General features: G+C 39.2%; 1 protein-coding gene across 11 annotated transcripts in view; it reads right to left on the bottom strand.

The window, feature by feature from the left end:
* vav2 (vav 2 guanine nucleotide exchange factor) overlaps window positions 1–20168 on the bottom strand; it is a 234543-nt gene that overhangs the window by 9089 nt on the left and 205286 nt on the right. For 4 of the 11 annotated variants that reach the window (XM_031277509.2, XM_035991526.1, XM_031277516.2 and 1 more), the window contains 15 exons: window positions 14210–14309; window positions 12051–12146; window positions 9812–9880; window positions 9540–9626; window positions 7344–7432; window positions 7092–7224; window positions 6729–6743; window positions 6313–6422; window positions 6029–6130; window positions 4649–4737; window positions 3526–3539; window positions 3375–3393; window positions 2525–2652; window positions 380–451; window positions 140–201 (listed from right to left, as the gene is read on the bottom strand). In XM_031277509.2, the coding sequence (XP_031133369.1) occupies window positions 140–201; window positions 380–451; window positions 2525–2652; window positions 3375–3393; window positions 3526–3539; window positions 4649–4737; window positions 6029–6130; window positions 6313–6422; window positions 6729–6743; window positions 7092–7224; window positions 7344–7432; window positions 9540–9626; window positions 9812–9880; window positions 12051–12146; window positions 14210–14309 (1185 nt within the window). The remainder of the gene's footprint in view (window positions 1–139; window positions 202–379; window positions 452–2524; window positions 2653–3374; window positions 3394–3525; window positions 3540–4648; window positions 4738–6028; window positions 6131–6312; window positions 6423–6728; window positions 6744–7091; window positions 7225–7343; window positions 7433–9539; window positions 9627–9811; window positions 9881–12050; window positions 12147–14209; window positions 14310–20168) is intronic. The other 7 variants (XM_031277514.2, XM_035991528.1, XM_031277517.2 and 4 more) reach the window with 3 other exon arrangements.

Raw genomic sequence — 20168 nt, 5'->3', positions numbered from 1 at the left:
ACTAGTTTTAACATCAATACATCTGAAGTCATTAAAGGAAGTGACCTCAGGGTAATGGCAGTATTTAGAGTACAGGGGCTTAAAAGTATGAGGATGAAATAATCATAAATCCACAATCTTCAGAAGCGAATGGTCTTACCAAGGATATCCATAGTAGTCTGATTCCCTTGAGGACTGCCGGCTGGATAATGACTGGAAGGGCTGTATCAAATAGCAGACACTGCACATGAAATAACTTATAAACAGAACAACACCATGGAGCAAAAGTAGATTGTGTATATGTATGTCCCACACAGGTAGTTAAAGTGTACAGTAAAGAGAAAAAGGAAGGCACTTAGAAATCCCACATACCTACTATACATGTATATGAGTTCCTTACCTTTGGGTCCAAACAAGGTTTTACACATGAACTGGGGAAGAAACCACTCTTTTGTGTTTGTATCAGCTTTCCCTGCAAGACAAAGGCACGGACAGTTTATTTTTATGCCACTCCAACTACGGAGGAAATTAAAATTGCTTTACATAAGGCAAACTAATGCATTAAAAGATTTAAAAACAAAAATGAGAAAAATCCTATTACCGCATACAGTACTGGCTTTAACTGACTACACATGACATACATCGTACATCACAATACACTGTGATGCTAGGTATTCCATCAGACAGAGGTTGAAACGCCTTCACTGTCTGCTACCTGAAGCGATCGATTTTTTTAAGCTCAACACACCTATTGATATTGCATGGAGAGATTAAACTGTCATGCTGTAGAGGGATAACCTCATAGGTGAGTTTAAATTGATGGCTTCAGAAAGTTGCCCTCAGTCTCTTTGGGGAAAGTTAGCCTGATACAAGAAGCTGAAAGTGCAAAAGAGTCAGTGTCAGTAGTGTTACAGCTCCTGTCGTCCAGCCTAATTCACTGTAGATCCTCCAGGTCAGCAGGTACAGCGTTATCGATGTTCAACAAAGAGAGGGATAATGCCTTTGTTAAGGATGCATAGAAGTCTTGAACATGCTCTAAGAAATCAAAAGATGATTGTCTCAGTAGGGTCTGCTAATATCAGAATCAGAAATCTAAAATAAACTGCACACATGAGTGTGTGACAGGTGCGTCAGAAGGTGGCACAACTTAAATAAATTAACTCGCTAAGTAAGCTTGGGTAAGTGCCAAGTGAGTACTGTTTTCTGTGTTTTCTTTCTATTTTAATTAAATTTAATAATCAGAAGTTTGTTGCCCAAATAGGGTGACACATACCAAGTATTTATACCAAGTTCTACAGGAAGAACCCAGGAAATCCAAGGTTTAAATATGGCTGGGGACCTTGTTTGCATGTTATTCCCCATACCGCCTGTCTATTTTAACTGTGTCCTATCAAACAAAGGCAAAATCTCTTAAGAAAAATGTCTTGACAAAATCATCATGTGTGCTGCAACTTCAAAAAAGGCAAAGAAAGTTGAACTAATAATCAAATTCAGAACATTCCTGCAAATTGATGTTCTTCAAAATGAAGGTGTTTATGTAAATGAGGCAGGTGTTGAGCAGAATCTTAGTCCCTCATTAGTGTAAACCTGCAAGCTTTTGTATTATAAAGGTTACAATAATTGGTATAAGTCCACTTTTGTAACTCACAGCCATACATTTCCTTCAATTCTTGTTGCTTCATTTTTTTTACCCCTTCTATCTTCTATAAATATTCATAGCTCTACCATGCAAAACAACACTGCGAATGATCACTCCTCTTAGATACAAGTTCTTTTATCTGATTTTAACTTGTATCTACAACGTACCAAATGTGGTTACAGATTGTCTCAAATGAGACAACCTGTAGGGGGACTGAAGAGGGAAAAGTTACATAGTATGCCTTTAAGTTACAGACCCGGGTGATTCATAGTGCAGCCAGTGTGTGGTCAAATTGTTTTGGCTCTCTTATAAATGACTTTGTATTTATGGAAAAGTTTAACATTTCTGGAAATACGCTTACTCGCTTTCTTGACAAGGCTGGGATAAGAATTGAAACCACTATCATGTCCGTACACTAAAGATATGGCTACAGCCAGCTTAGCATAGATGTTAAAATAGGGGGAAACAGCTAGCCTGGCTTTGTCCAAAGGTAACACAATCCACCTACCAGCACCTCTGAAGCTCAATTATTAACCCGTACATCTCGTTTAATCTGTACAAACACTGAAGTGTAAGAACAACATGTTGTGGTTTTACGAGGGGATACGTGCCAGTCAATATCTTGGCCTGGCCACTGACTCCCTGGAGTCTCCACTGGTTGCCTGGCAACCTCATGGTGACGACAAGACTCAAGGAAGTCATTGCTGAAGTCTTATGACTCCTAATCTGTTCACCCAATATGGATGTAATCACCTTCAAACACCTTAAAAGCAGAAAGTCAGCATTTTAACTCAATCATTATGGATTCATTTCACATCCACAAGTTCTCAATGTGCTGGAGTACAGCGCCAACTGTCTTAATATTCACACTTTAGGTGTTGTCAGATAGTGATTGATTGGCTGTACCTCCCACCATGTGGTGTCAGGATCTCCCTTCAGCAACTCGATAAAATCTCCTGTCTGAAAACAAAGCGGTGTCTTCCCCACAGGTGCTGGTGTGCCATGGTAGTTCCTCACTGCCACCATCTTGGGACCTGGAAAAACAATCAAGTGTTTGCAGCTCATGTTAAAACTGTAGAGGTAAGTAGGACTAACAGTTAGGTTGATGACACAGGAGAAAAGAGGAAAAGATCTAAGGTTGAATCTAACTGTGTGTGCTGCTCACTGTGTTTGGAGTTCCCTCTTAGGTTTCACATGTAGCAGTGATTTAGGCTGATAACGGCAGGCCTGTTTTTGCAGAGAAATCTTACCCACTGAGTGATGCAGCGGTCTAAGATACACACAATACAACCACAACATCCTGGGTTTAAATCTAGTCCAGGATCTTTGCTGCATGATTTCCCTTTCTCTGTCCACTTTGAAGTGTCACATGAGGCAAAAATGCCAAGAATTACAAAGAAAATCTAGATCAACTTTGTAATTTCAAACTGTGTCTCATTCTCTCCAGACAGACCACTCTGTATTGATTATTTCAGGATACTGCAAAACTAGGATCCCTCTTATCTCAAAGGTCTTCAGGTTTTTATCACGTAATATCTTAAGCACATAGTATCTATATCTGTCTATGCATTGCCACCCACTCTACATGGTTGATAATGTTGTGCTTCATGTGTAGTAGATATATCCACTAGATGGCAGTAGAGAGCTGCGCTGTTCAATAGCAGCTCTATTTATAACAGACTTTTTACATGACAGCTGACAGAATATCCAGCTTCATAGGGAAGTGATCTCTATCATGTATCATGTGTCATCTTACCTGATGACATTCCCGGTTCCTATAAAAGAAACAAATACTTGATCAACAATGATTGACAATCGTTTTAATGATAAAGAAAAACATGAGGGAAATGGCTATTAGAGGAAGATGATATTGCTATAGTATGTTGAGTAATAGAGGATCTACTCACCAAGTCAAGAGGATCTGAAACGAGACAAAAGAAACAGTGACAGTGAGAGATTACGTCTGCGGTAAGATGAACATTTGAGTATTTTAATTTATAAAATATGTGTCAGGGTTTCATGTGGCTTGTTTAAATGTGCTGTGTCAAACATGAAGGTAATTTTGCCTGTTTGCCTGCATTTTGGCTTCATGCCAGAAGTACAGTGTTACACAGTGGATGAAAAAACATTCCTACGTATCGCCTGGTCCCATAATTTCTTCCCATTCCCAATCAGTCCCACTTTTGTCACCAGTCCTGTCCAGTCCAGAGTCATTTCCTGTCACATAGAATGACTGCAGTTTTTAGGGTGTGATTTTACCTAAAGAACCATAGGAGGCTTGCACATTGAACTTTAGTCAGATGTACAAAGCTGGATCCAGGCCTATAAAATGTGTAATATATGATGAGTGCATCTGTGATTCTCAAGCTGGGGGTTGAGACCCCTTTAAGGCATGTCAGGATAAATCTGAGATTAATCAGTTGTCAGATGGTTAACAGGAAAAGAAAGCAGAAAAAAACATTAATGCTACAAACAATTACTTTCAGTTTTGTAGATGTTTGTCAACTTGCTATTTTGGTTGGGAATAACTGAATCATTTTACCTCTTCAGGTCTCTAGAAAACATTCAAATAAAACGGAGCAGAAACAAATTGCTAACTGTATGAACTTGTTATAACCCATACATATATGGAACCATTCATGATTTCATTATGTATTACAAGCCCGAAAGGTAAGCTGATGGTCAGGTCATTCCTCCTGACACCCAAGTTTTCGTCCTTCGTACAAAACCCTGCAACACAATGAAATAGTCCCCACAGGAAACCCACAGAACCCATCCTCCACTTTCCTGCTAGATTTAAGTGACCTACAAGCTACTGTTCACTGACACTGGCAGCAGGTTTACACTTGTGGACAGAATGACATTTTTATAAATCATTATTAATTTAGTCAATCACCCTCACAACGCAGTGTCATAATGTCTGTCACACAACATCAATTAATGATTTAATCGAAACATTGCTCCGCCCTGATATCGACCCTCCAAAAGTAAACCTGTATCTTCTGCCAGAAGATGAGAGGGAACACCTACTGATTTTACAGATGGTGATGACTTCCAGACACTCTTTGTGTGCTCCTGTTCCACAGCGAGAGCAGTAGTAGCCCTGATAGAAGATGCCCCTAGAGGACACACAAACACACACACACACACACACACACACACACACACACACACACACACACACATCAGTAATGCAAACAGGAAGTGTCTCAGACACAAATTAACTTCTTGTAAGTACAACACACAAGGGGGAGCTGCTGCTTGTTACTAGAAGCCTGCGTTTGCAGTTACACATGCCACTCTTTGGTCCTAAAATCTCAAAATCGACTCGCTCCGTTTAAGAGCAGCACTGTATTTGTTACGGATACTGTAACACACAGCGCATCGCACACTGTCATGCTGAATAGCCAGTGCCATAAATCACGATGGGATCCGCTGGGGCTGCAGCAGTAATTAGCATCTAGCAGGGAGTGCCAACACCGGCCCCCGCTTACACTGGCTCTGTGAATTTAGGTCAGCCAAGCCATGAAATTTGTGGGTCAATGCACAGAGTGGAGTTTAGCCGGCCGACTGTAATAGAGGTGAAAGTGGTGATTCAGTAAAACGGGTTGTCCCCGCTGCAGTCGAACAGCACTCTCGCATGGGAGGAGCTGCGCTCGGGGACACAGTGGGTGGTGCTGGGAAAAGGGGGATGTTTAAAAATATCATCCGTCAGCCTCAGTCACACACTTAGTGGAATATTTTTCCAAAGATTGCTTTTACACTAATGAGGGGCTACGTTAGCCAAACACATATTCCCTATGTGATTTAAGTCTGTTTGTTTGCTTGTTGCTCCCTAAATGTGGGGGGGGGATTTGTCTTCAGTTTTTTTAGCACTTGAGACACGTTTTAAGGTTTTAACTTAACACTACATTACTAGCATTACATTCAATGCTACATTTACTAACACTGTGGAGTATTATAGTACTGTTGCATGACAGCAATGGCACAAGTACTACACTCAAGTACAATTTTCAGCTGTTTCCATCTTCTGTTTCTTTATACTTATACTCCACCACAATTCACAGGGAAATTATACTTTTTACTGTAGTACATTAATGTGAAATAGAGTATTTTTACATTGTGGTATTGCTATGTTTAATTAAAGTTAATGATGTGACTGCTTCTTCTTTCACCACTGCATCAATCAGGGCTATACAGTATTTTTGTATATATGTTACATAACGTGTGTCCGACTGTATAAAATATCTTTCCCAGATTGTACAAGAAACATAATGAATCTGTTACTGCTGAATATTGTTGGATACATGATAGTCCTTGGAAAGTCTGGAAGACGATGCATTCATTATTCATTGTAGAATATGAATATGCTGTTATGCACATCAGCACTGGAGTTATTGGGGTTGTTACCTTAAAAGCATCTTGCAGGCTCGACAGTTGGTGTTCTTATCAAATGTGTGCATTTGGAAGTTATGCTGATTGGCTGTGGCTCTCTCTGGCTTAATGTTGGACCTGGAAGTAAATCATAATGAATTGGACAGTTTATTTGATTTTGCGATGAGGTAGATTTATTTCTCTGGTGTTTAATGCACAGGGTTAGCCAACACACAGACCATCTGGTTAGTTTATCCCAATATGGTTCCTTAATTGAATTTTCAGGGAAGTTACCAACCCTACCATGTAATCATACTCACATGGCCATTTCAAACTGCTCCATCCACTTCCTCTTTGTCTCCTCAGTTTTACAAAAGAACTGGAAGCCCTGCTTCCCTTGCAGGTGGATCAGGTAGAAACCGTACGACCACTGGAGAGAAAAAGTGAGTGAGAAACAGATGGGCAGAGATATATGTGGATGGCAATGACAGAGATAAGCAAAGACGCTTGTGAAGCCTGTTTTCTTTTTATATAAATATGTGCAGAAGCACACTGAAAATATGATCACATTTAATTTGGAACTAAAAGATGCTCCACATGCTCTGGCGATGCATCTGACCAAAAGCTTAAGAGCCAACCATAGAGCCGGTGGGTGCACGTGCAACCCCAAAAAACACCACTGCCAAAAATGAGACTATGAGAAGATGAGTCAAATAAAGGGGTCACTTGAGCTTACCATTTTTCCACTCGACTGGTAAGCATGCAAAAAGAAAGACAGCAGAGAAAGACCGAGTTACACATGCAAACATGGACAGACACATGCAGATTCAAAAACAAAAAAAAGCCATGTTAGACCTGTGGCACAATGCACTGCAATGCGATTTCATGAATCCTAAATGAGCTTCATTGCATTTACATGGGTTTTCAAGCATGGGCGAGCACAATGCATATCTGACACTTCAATGCATTACTCATAAATTTAGCTCAAGGGCAACATTGGTAATGATTACACGGGTTGTTTTATCACCTACTCTAGCAAGGCTGCCTCTACAAACTGCTCTGCTCTATGTTTTTATCAAACTGAAAGGAAGATTCTTACCTTTTTCATGTCCCTGTTGTTCATGGGGTCATCCGACATTTTATACGACTGCAGCTCAATAATCTCTTTGAGTTCATAGCTATAGCCTTTCCTCTTGCAGACAATGACCACTTTATCAAACAGGAATATATACCTGAAGACATACATACACATTCAATGTCAATGTGCTGTGAGAATATGTCATTATTGGCATTGGGTTGCTTTAATTCTCATATCCTTTGGGTAGTTTTTTTTTCTTGAGTTTGGACTCACCGGTCCTGTTTTGTTCGGTTGACGATAGAGCACACCTTCAGCTCTCCGTCTATCTTTGGCCTCCCGTACTCCTCCAGTTTCACCTGCTGCTTAGGTCACAAAGACACACAGAATGTCAATCCACTGCATACTATGGCTTCTAAATTTAATGAGAACCCATGATTAATTCAGCAACACTTACATTTCAGAGAGAATCGAAATAAGTATGTAATGATACATACAATGATACAAGTCTGAAACTATTCAGTCCCACTTCAGTTACTTTTTCACTCTCCTAATCCAACTTTCAAGTTGTTTACTGTATCTATGGCACATGTACAGTACAAGGCCAAAATGAATCCAGTGACTTTTTGCACCTCCGTAGGAAACAACAGAAGAAGAGAGGAAGTAAAAGGAGAGCATAGTGACAGAAAAAGAAAGACATATTAATAATACTTAATAATAGTATGGAAAATGAACATCAGTCTGGAATGTACATCATTTCTCTTATTCATGTTCTGCAACAATAAATGATTTATTGGGGACATTATATAAGCAGAGGATTTAATGACAGGTGGAAGGAATGGATGACGCCGGAGAGAAAATATGGACGTTTTTGAAGAATGGGTTAAGGCTCTGTGATGCTTAGTGACTAATCGCACTGACAAACTTTGAATTCCAGCCTTGTGATAACATTAGTGCTGGTGTATTACTATACACAAAAAAACATTGGTGCAAAACTTCTGTAAAGATATCAAATCTACCATTAAAAATGACAATAGAAAATGTGATTATAAATGATACATGATTTACAAAAGAATTATTATTTTATGTTATTTACCAAATGGTAATGTGATTAGATGTCACTGCTGGCAATCCAAAATAGAACGTTAGATGCATTTCAGATTTTTACTAGAACAGTGAACCAACAGGTTGACATTTTGGGTAAAGATGACCGATACCACTCTCACATCTGTCCATTATATGATACTACAGCCAGCAGCCACTTAGCTTAGCATAAAGACTGAAAGCATGGGGAAATAGCTAGCCTGGCTCTGTCCAAAAGGTGCCAGGCAAGTCTGCTGGTTGCTGCTCCGGGACCAAAAGATATTCCAAAACCTAACCCTTCGTAACACAGAAACGGATTTGTACTGGTCAAATAAAAAGATAAAGCTGTTTCATTAGTGAGCTTTAGCGGTGCTGGTTGATTGATTTTTCTACCTCTTTGTGATAAGCTAACCCAACTAGCTGGACTCTCGTCAAGAAAGCAAATAAGCTTTTTTTCCCCAACTATTCTTTTAAAAATGTGTTCCTAAATAAGCAAATAATGCAAATTTCGAAACCACATCCTCAATTATAAACTAATACTAGTTTAACATTTAAAAACTCGTCTGATTTTCTTATACAGGACTGTGTGGGTGTATGTGTGTGTGTGTGTGTGTGTGTGTGTGTGTGTGTGTGTGTGTGGTTTGATTAGATCTGATTGACAGTGGGTCTCCCAGGCAACATGGTTTCTGCAGGTTTCACCAAGTCAAATTTAAGACTTTTTAAGACCTTTTGAAGACTATTATGAATGAAATTTAAGACCTATATCACGATATTTGAGTACAACGAAATGCAGAGTCACAAAAGTACTTGCAAAGTAAATACATTTATTCAAATTGAATAAAAGCGACACTGAGTAATAATAATTTGTACATATACAGCAAATTATATTTGGACTATTGAAAGGAAGAACCACAACACCATGGAATAAAAAAAAAGTATTTCAATGAGCATTAGAGGCAGCGTTACATGGACGTAGGACAATTTAGACCTGTATTTAAGACCTAGAACACAATACTTCAACCTACAATTTTGATTTTGAAAATCTAGACTTTTTTAGACTTTTTAAGACCCCGTGGAAACCCTGCATGAGCATCTGTCATCGGAGTCAGATTTTTATATTGTTATAATAAATAATAACACATCAAATTTACATAGCGCTTTTCTAGGTACTCAAAGTTGCTTTCCAGAGTTTACCTCTCATTTCATATCAGTAAAAAGAGCACAGATATATAAATTAAAAATTATTAATATTAAATATAAATATTAATTTAATATAAATATTAAATTAAAAAATTTCAAGGCTTAAGTAATAGATCAAGTCAAAGAATTTGAAAACAAACATGAAACACTACATGAAAAAGTAGTGACAGACGACATCACAGTACTTACAAGGTTTTCTATTGAACTTTGGAATTCGCTGATTTTCTTCAGCGTCTCATTGTCCCTCTTGACTTCGTTGATGTACATGGCCAGGTCCTAAGAGAGCAAGGCAAACATTCTTTAAGCCTCAAACTTAAAACCTTGATATGACACCTGTCATATCCTGTTCAACTGCGGTCCTTTGAGCCACAGTAGTTGTATGAAACAATGTACTACATCTTTGGCTTGGAGCACTGCAACGTTATTATGTAATCTTAAAGCTCACTCATGAACACACAGACCTGCATAGCCTCCAGAGCCTCCTTGAGTTGTTGTCTCTCTGGTCGGTCCGCCGAGTGACTCAATAGTTCCTGTCAAGGAAGATTCATGTTATTATTATTTTGTAAAAAAAAAAATGTAATAGAAGAAGAAAAACAATCCAGCACAGATGTCTTTAACAAAATCTGAATGAACACACAACATACTTTATTAATATGTGTGATGCTAACATTGAATCATATACTTATGAGAGGGCTTTGCTGTGTGAGATGTTGAGCTGCTCTTTACTGTGATTGTGGATGTCACACTGATGTGGCTGATAATAAGTTGCATCTTGAGCACCATAAACAGCAACATACATACAAATTAAAGACAAGAGGAAGCCGGAGAGATTGCTAACTAGCCTCCAGGTCTCACAGTAAATGTATTGCCCCCTGCAATCAATAACAAATATGTGTATATATGTATAATATATGCCTTCTTCACCGACTTATTGGAGTGATTTATAAAACGCTGTAGAGTCGTGGTGAGATACGGTGTGTTTCGTGAGAAAAAGAAATCTGATCAAATCTGTTATGCTTTTTTTTTTTTTTTAAATTGTGCCAGCTGTCCAAGGCAGATCCATCAGCAGTGTCCTAAAATGAACTCTATCTAAAAGTATTATCACTGACATGATGTGCTGCTTTGTTTGATTTAGACTGTAGCATCTATAATTCTAACTAGCTTTCTTTTTTCTCTTAGTTATATTCTTTTTTTGTGATATTTTCCAATTAGTACCTATTTGGAATATACAATAGATATGTTGATGGAAGATTTTGACTTCTTATAGCAGGAAAAAAGGACTAATGTAATAAATGCGCTTTCCCCGCTATGACAAATCAAAATGTCTGCCTCCCTTGACAAAGCTCTTATTTCCTTGTCACCCCTCATTCCTGTCACTGCTAACTCTTTAACCTGCAAGCAATTAGCCTCACCAGAGTGTACAGCCACACACACACACACACACACACACACACACACACACACACACACACACACACACACATCAGCTCAACCAAGATACAAGTACTGCTTAGGCCTCATTTGACCTAAATTCGCTTAATTTATTTTTATCTAAATGACTTCCTGACTCAGCAGATCTTGTTAATGTGTGGTCTGTTACTTTTGCACAAGCTTGACCGGCCAGTGACAACATGCTGCTGTACAACTCCGCAATGTGATCACCTGGGTTCATAAAACTCTGCAAATTCATCAAATATACACACCCTGCTTGAACAGAATTACTTCTGAATTCCCTTTATTTTAGAGTGCAGCTATGGTACATAAAAGATGAAGAGAGCATAGTATTCACACAATGACCACATAGGAAAACACTACTGTGATGATATCTATGCAACATCAACTGACGATGTGCCCTTAGGCATTACTGGACACACGCACACAGAAACAGGACTTGTCTGTCTGACATGCCCCAAGGCTACAGCATACAGTGGCGTTTTCTGCAAAGCTGTTGGAAGCAGTGAAATGGGGTGTGTTTAATTGGATTAGTACTCAGTCGATTTGACCTCAGCGTCTTGCTAAGACTCCTGCAGAGGTTCGATTCAAACTAATAGACAAAGTCGCAGCGCTCTCTGTGTAGTCCCACAATCACCTGAAGCAAACACTCTCCTCCACCCCAGTCCATTATGCACGGCATCATAAACTCATATGCTCGTCCATAAATGAGATGCAAATGGGGAATGTTACAGTGGCCAGCTTGTTTTACCCACCAGGAGGAGAGTTCCAGTAAGAAATACTGGCTCGGATGTGAGTGGTCAGAAATTGTGCTTAGATACATTTGCATGTCAGGGCATCGGTGCGTGGTTGAAAATACTGATTATAGCTGCCAGCAGCTTATTATTTCTAACCAACAGTTTAAAAAAATCCATTGGAATCCTGTTTGTGAGAAAGTCGAAAGTTTAAGTATTTAAAAAATGGAAAGTAAAGTGTGAAATAGCAATTTTCCATTCCATCTGCTTCAATTATCTAAGTGATGAAGACTGTGCTTCTCTAAGACGTGTCTAACATCCAACCACAGACATTGAAAAAACTATAGTATAGATGGAATGAATGTGTTCTGAAAGCAAATGATGGTCCTACTCCAAATGAGGTGCGCTACGTCGATATATTAGTGGTTTAATTTTCTTTATCTTCTCTGTGTAGGATTAAACTGAGTAAAAATGACTGTACTGTGGGTTTTTGCAGTTGTGAGATGCCTCCTACCTTCAGTAGTAGGTGATACTTCAGCACCCTCTGCATAGGAACCACCAGAAGATCCTGCAGCTTGAACTTCCCTTCCTGTACTTTCATAGTACATTCCTGTGGAACACCAACACGAGCAGGAGGGTAGTTATTACACATTGCATAATGCCGCATCGGACATTTCCTACTAACAAGCATTCATTCATTGTTTAACAATTCATTGAGTCTTGTTGCATTTCTGTGTTTGCTTCCACACATTCACGGGGCATTCCATTAAAAACAAGGCCAGTTTATTCTTTTGGTGGAAACTAAAGCTCTGGCCGTGCCAGCCATTTGTGACGCAATTACCCTGCATGCTGACTGGGAAATTCCTCTGACTAATGAATACATTTCTATAAAATATGCACTGGCTCCTTTTGTTAGTATCATCCTATAAGATTCCTTCACAGTGGTGAGTGTGTAGGCGTCTCTTTATTCAGTTTCTATAACTGTGCAGCAACAGGGACAGCTTATCCCTCTTTACAAACAAGGTTTTTGTGTATATAGACAGTGAGAAAAGCTTTTCTCTGCCCTGTTACAAAGCTCTTCTATTTTGAGAGAGCCTATCTCAGTGTCAACTACTCGGGCTGTAATCACCTCATTTTCTGTCAACAGCTCCAAGAGCCATTTCTCTGACCATGCAAAGTGCTGATGTGCTTTAATCCCACTATTACAGGAGTGCATTAGCCTTCTTCTATAATCAGTTGGAGAAGATCAGAGAATAATAGTAGCGAGGGAGGTCTTGCAGCAGAAATGGACTCTGAACATCACCCAGATTCAAATCTTAAATGTGATACAACTTTTTCTTTAAACTCGTAAATGTAAGTTTGTAGATTTCACAATACCTTTTTAAAGCCAGTCACTACAAATCCACTATTCGGAACACTATACACTCGCCTATATAGACGGGTAATGTTGAATCATGTTCAGTAAAACAGAATATGAATTAAACAGCTCTGAGGGCATATTTGCAAATCACACGCCTTTCTGATTTCATCTCAATTTGTGCATGACCATGGCAAATTTGGACCACATTTATGAATTTATTTTAGTTAGTAGTTAGTCAATGTCATCATTTATTCAACAGTACATTTTACTTTCATATTTGTTTAATGATTTTCTAAGATATGTCAGATTCGGCAGCATTTCATTGGGAAATGTGCATATTTGCTAATGAAACATGGTTGCATTGTTTTAGAAGGTTGTCTTGTTTGAAAACCTTCAATGCCATAGCCACACTGAGATCTATCTTTGTTGAAAATGAGTTTATCGGTTGCAAAACTGTAGGAAACTGATGGTTCAGAAGAAACACACAAAAGTAGTTTAATACAACTTGTTTTTGTTATATAGTTGCAATATTGAAGGTGGTACTAACGCAATTTAGAAGCAAGATAAGCATTTGCATCACACACAAGTACTAGTGCTAGTGCACCACCCTAGTACACTAGGGTGGTGATGGCGCAGTGGATATGACACATGCCTTTGGTGTGGGAGACCTGGGTTAGATTCCGACTGCAATACAGCAACCAATGTGTCCCTGAGCAAGACACTTAACCCCTAGTTGCTCCAGAGGCGTACAACCTCTAACATATATAGCAATTGTAAGTAGCTTTGGGTAAAAAGCGTCAGCTAAATGACATGTAATGTAATGTAGTGCTGCAAGTATTTTCACTATGGATTAATATGGTATTCAATTAAATTCAATCTTCACATTTCTTTAATATGAAATATCAAAAATGACTATCACATAAAACAGAAAAACAGCCAATCATTACATTTGAGAAGCTTGAACCAGCAAATGTTTTGTAAGTGGGCTTGGTAAAATGAGTGAAAGGATTCATCTGCAGATGTTGTATAATGTTGAAATTTGAAGAACATTTTTTGCATTGTCAATTTGCTTCAAATGTTTTGGTCAGGTGTCATTCTGGCAGTAAATCCCCTGGCTCATACCATCTAAAAAAGGTTACATATCTCAGGTCTAAAAGCAGCCAGATGTGTTGAACCCTACCTGCTCACTTATTTGTATTCAGTCAGAAAAGGAAGCTTGTGTTCACTGCCTTCACTGTGATATATTGGTTTCACAGAAATGCACTAAATCAGTGGGCTGTCATCTGTTTGTGGTGTGTGGTGAAGGACATTACCTCCACTTTAATCTTGACGTCCTCTCGTGTTGCTATTAGCTCATCCAGTGTTTTCTGGGCGTTCTCCATGTGGCTGCAGTACTGACCATAGATCAACAACCTGGCGAAAGACACAACAACAACAACAACTGTTAATCTAAATACACAGCTCACCGTCTTTTATGGGATGTAGAAAGGAAATTAAAAAATTGTTGATGCCCCCAACGTCTCCTTCCAGGCAGCGCTGCGACCGTTGACTTCAAGGCACCTAACCCTAACCATTGCCTAATCCTAGTGCCTTCCAGGCAGCGCAGCCTGGAAGGAGACGTTGGTGGCTTAAAACATCGATAAACTGATTCATGTTTGACCATGGCTCCTTTTGCCAGGTCTGTTCACATCGTGCTACAAAAAGACAAACTACATCCCACTTTGGTCACATTTATTATGTCTGTACATTAAAAAAAAGCCTGGACAGTGAGGTGGGAACAGTCCACACATCTCATTGTGTTTCATTAAAACATACCCATCTATTACACAATACCTGTTTATTCCTAAAAGTAAAGAAAGCTGTAAAAGAAAATCTGAGTAAAGACCCAATTTGGTCTATCAATCAAAAGTATTGAAAATACAAGTATGTTCAGTCTCAATTTTTTTAGCAGTTAACTACATTTACTTCCAAAAGGTCCTTTGCTGCTGAACATATCTTACTAACTACTACTAACAAATGTTCGAGTTGGATTAAACATCCATGTCTGTTAAGAGAAATTCACAGCTGAGATTTTGATTTAGATATTTTCTGCTTGTTCTCTGTGAGTACGGGGACATTTGAAGACATGTGAGCTCATAAAACCTGCTCAGCCTAGTGTATGGTTACAAATCTACATTTAGGCTTAATTAGGGCTAATGAGGCTCTTTTCAAAAGGTTGGACATATATCATATCTTTGTAAAAACAGGGAGACAACTGAGATTGCTGTTTGAGTCCACAATTAGCAGTGAACTGGTTAGTGCCTTTCAGCAAAGTACTGCACATTAATTTCAAGATTAATAACCCAATTTGAAAGGTCAGCCTCAGAGTCATTTGGCACTATAGGGGGTAGATAAATGAATATTTGAACAAGTGTAGTATGATTAGGAATATACTGTACGTGAATAACATGAATATGTAATGACTGGATTCTGATCCCAGGGCAATGTTTGGAGGGGCGGCATCCTCTTGCCAATAAGCTGTAATCACAGAGCACTAATGAAAGACGCTGCTTTATATCAGATGCTGTGCTGAGTTTCTCTTCTCAGTGTGTGAGGAAAAAATCTCTATATTTTGAGAAGTGAGGATGTGAGAGCTGTGTTCATTAGATATTACAATGGGACCCTGACACAGATCTGTGGGTTCATGTGGGAGGGAGTTCAAAGTCATCCTGCCTGGAGGATGCCACTACAAGTGGCACACATTCCTCTCGCTCACACACTGAGTCAAAGTAGGGCATTGGCACAGCTGGTATAGTGCTAATCCCCCCCTTGGCACACCGGTCTCTTAATCTGAATCTTGAGCGGGTGAGGCGGTGCAGAGAGCTGGCACCCTGAAGTCTAATCAAGCCTCTGATAGATCTGTAGTCATGTTTCCATCTAATTGTCAAGCAAATTATATACAAACTTTTAAAATGTCGCAAAAAAGAAGAAAAAAAGAAAATGTGAATTAGAAGCGTTTCCATCAACTGGTTTAGAGCAAATAAACTAGCCTACGCAAAGCGTAGTTTCGTCACACTGCACATCCCACATCGCAAACCAGCTTGCTAAATCAAAGAGTTTAGAAGCTAAGTTCTTTAAATCTATAAATGGAGATAGGTAGCATTGTATAAGTTGGCCACCTGTGCAGAATGCAGGGTTGTGACAGACATTTGGTGCCAGCAAGACAACCGTACACCGCTGTGTATACGCAGTGTGCAGGGACATACGATTCAAGCTTCTGACCAATTCGTCAATTTACCCAACGTGGCTGAGGCACAAGCAATAGTGCACTTCACTACGCACCTTGTGCCACAAGTGTACGGCGCACTGGATGGGACCCATATCCTGATCCTTCCCCCATCCGATGGATACCGGGACTATTGTCATGTGAGTTACATGTTCGCTACATCACAACTTATTCGTCAAAGCTGTTTCCATCTCCCATTTGGCACAGTAACTCTTTTTCGAAAAAGGCAAAAACCACCTCAAGCGAGCGTAAAAACCTTTTTGCGAATTTGAGGAAGTTTGGCCGTTTCCATCAACATTTTCTAACGTGATACTTCAAAATGTGCATAAAAACACGTTGATGGAAACATGACTTGTTACACAGACAAGAGCAGCTCTGCAAACAGGCCGAGCAGGGGACGTTTGTATGACGGGGCAATGGAAATGATGTGCTTAATTTTAAGTTTCATATGCATAAGACTCACTATGTTGAACATATTTTCAATGACAAATATCCATATGTTTTTAAAGCAGCTAATCGGTTTTAACTACTTTTCACTTTATGGCTTCACACATCTAGAAGTTGTGTTTCCTGCTGAAAGAGAACACAGTCCACTGTGGTTTATAGTAAACAAGGTCCACTAGTCAATTCATTGATGTATCGATTGAAAAAAAATGTAATAGCAAATATTACTAGAAAATGCATTTCCTGCGGAAAATGCGTGGGAATGCTGAATAGCTGAATTGCTAAAGCTAAACTGGTTGAATAGCTTAAATCAGTAAGAAGAAGGTGAAGTAGTGACAATAGTTGAAACAGTGGAAATCGGTAGAATGAGTATGAATTTCAATAAAAAGTTGAATAACACCACTAATGTATAAAGTAATTTATGTTATATAATATTTTATCTGAAATTATGAATCAGTATGGAAAACTTACAAATGCTGTGAGAAACATTGATGAAAATGCAGAAATATGGAACAAATTGTTTGTTCTAAACTGCTGAAAAACTTGTAAGTTGGAAGTTGAACTGCACATAAGTTAAGAGCTAAAATACATTTTAGAAAAGCTGGAAGCTAAACCGTAATACTGTCAAAAGTGGACATTTCAATGAATTGACTAAGAAGACTTATTATCAGCCATATCCATTGCATAGAACAAAGAAGCAGAAAGAGAGAGAGAGAGAGGAAAAAGAGAGGAAAGATAAAAGGAGAGGAAAAAAGAGAAAAGGAATCAACTTTCAATAGCATATATGTCAGTGGTAACACACCTTGGGTTAAGTGTTTACTTCAGGGACACATTGATTGATGTACCTCAGTGTGTGTATATATGTGTGGCTGTGTGTGTGTATGTGTGTGTGTGTGTGTGTGTGTGTGTGTGTGTGTGTGCGTGTGTGTGTGTGTGTTTGTGTGTGTATGTGTGTGTGTGTATGTGTTTCTGTGTCTGCATGTGTGTGTGCATGTGTGTGTGTGTGTGTGTTTGCGTGTGTGTTTCTGCATATGTGTGTTGGTGTGTGTATGTGTGTGTGTGTCTGCATTTGTGTGTGTGTTTGTGTGTGTGTGTGTGTGTGTGTGTATGTGTGTGTGTGTGTGTGTGTCTGCATGTGTGTGTGCATGTGTGTGTTGTGTTTGCGTGTGTGTTTCTGCATATGTGTGTTGGTGTGTGTCTGTGTGTGTGGCTGTGTGTGTGTGTGTGTGTGCGTGTGTGCATGCATGTGTGTTTTGGTGTGTGTGTGTATGTGTGTGTCTGTGTGTGCGTGTCTGTGTGTGTGTTTGCGTATGTGTTTTTGTTTTTGTGTGTCTGTTTGTGTCTGTGTGTGTGTGTTTGCGTGTGTGTGTGTGTGTGTGTGTGTGTGTGTGCCTCTGTGTGTGAGAAAAGACAGACAAAATATAATGTTTTTTATGTCTGGTGAAAAGTGCTGTGTCATGCTATAAAGATTATCACAACATTACGTTACATCTCATTTAGCTTACACTTTTATCCAAAGCAACTTCCAATTGCTATATGTCAGATGTAACACGGCTCAAAGTGGGCTTCGAACCTGGGTCTCCCAATCCAAGGGCATGTGTCATAAAAGAAAAAAGAAAAGGAAAAAAAACAGGAAAGAAAACAAATTGCTATAGGGATTGAGTGTTCTGCTTAAGGACACACCAGTTAATGTAGCAGAATAAGATTTGAACCCAGGTCTTCCATGTCAAAGGTATGTGTCATAACCACTACACTATGATTGAAAAGTATTAGAGTTGGAAGCTAAACTGCATTATCTAAGTGAAGAGCTAAAATACATTGTTAGAAAAGCTGGAAGATGAACTGTAATACTGTCAAAGATGAAAGTTGAAATGAATTACCTGAAAATGTCTTAATATTTAAAAAAGTATAAATAGTAGAAAAAAGTTGAAGAAGTCATATCATTAGCTGAAAGAGCTGAACATTTTAAAAGGTGAATGGTTTTAATAGCTGAATGTATGCAGAAGTTACGGAGAGCCAAAATAAAACGTCAACAGCTGAATTGCTAAAGCTAAACTGGTTGAGTAGCTTAAATCCGTAAGAATAAGTTGAAGTAGTGAGAATAGCTGAAAAAGGGAAATAACATCTTGGTCAGGGACACATTGACAGGTGTACCACAGTGGGATTTGAACCCATATCTCCCACACCAAAGGCATACAACATATCCACTATGCTATCATCAGTATAGCTGACTGGAGTTCCTTCAGCTCTAATAAAGCTTTTCTTTGATCTGTCATTACCACACCTGCTGTTAATATGTCACCTGTGGCACTCTACAGCTATTCAGAGACAGATTTTTTGAAAAAGGGGAAATTGTAAGGATTGGAAATGATGTAGAACATTGTGAGGTCTGAGTATATTTTCTAACTGATAATGACTCACAAATGCAGAAATGTCTGAAAAGGCTGAAAGACTGCTGCTGCTGTCTGTGAAAGTGTTGTCATGGTGACGAGTGTTTATAAACATCCTTTGAACAGTTAACCCTTTAGGCGCCGGGTATTATTTTTAAAAATACTAGATTTTGACACCTAAATTTCAGAAGGCTCTGGCTTGAAAGTGGTTTGAGATAGAGACAAAGTGTAAATGAGACAAATATTGAGAATGACCTAACGTTTATCTCGGGAGTAAATTTTCCCATCTAATTTGCATATTATGACATCATATGGCAGCGGCCATATTGGATTATGTAATTTCCATGAAATACCTGATATTTTAGAAGAGAGTTTAACTTATTTCATCAGATTTACCGCCCTCCATCCATTTGTTATGTTGTTTGTAGAACTATTACTACACCACAAAACTCATGTAAACAGTAGGCGTTATTTAGTTTTTTTTTTTTTTTTTTACCCACCACCTCATTGCTATTGGAGGACACTTTTTCTTTTCTTTTTTCTTCTCTTCTTCATTATTATCATTATTATTATACAGTACAGAGACAATATGAACAATATTGAGACCCCCCCCCCAACCACAAAGCCTAACAAATGGACAGGAAAACTGTATATGGTAAAACCAACAGTTCAAAATTATGACTACTGTGCCATATAGTAGCATATACATGTAAACAGAAAGCTGTTCATGTGCAGCCTGGACGTGGAGTGGTGTGTGTCTCCTCTCTGCTCTGACGGCAGGCTGTGACTGCTGCGCGAGGCTACTGAGACACTGACCGCCTGTGAGGGCTTTTGGACGGGGGAGGGGCTCACGGCAGCACCCGCTCCTCGTATAACTTTTTCTCGGAGAAAACAGCAGTTTGATTCAGTACCGCGTCCTGTCCCTAATTATTTTGTGTAAGAGTGAAGAAACATTTACATTTACACCCCGCTCTGTAAGCCAGGGCAAGAACGGCGCTGCATACGTGATTCAATGCAGGCTGGACGCGGAGTGCTGTGTGTCTCCTCTCTGCTCGCTGTGCGAGGCTACTGAGAGACTGACCGCCTGTGAGTGCTTTTGGACGGGGGAGGGGCTCATGGCAGCACCCGCTCCTCGTTGAACACATAACTGCTGAGTGATACGTGCTTTCACGA

This window comes from Sander lucioperca, chromosome 14 (assembly GCF_008315115.2).
Source record: "Sander lucioperca isolate FBNREF2018 chromosome 14, SLUC_FBN_1.2, whole genome shotgun sequence".
Lineage (NCBI taxonomy): Eukaryota > Metazoa > Chordata > Actinopteri > Perciformes > Percidae > Sander > Sander lucioperca.
This window is presented reverse-complemented; position numbering and strand designations above follow the sequence as displayed.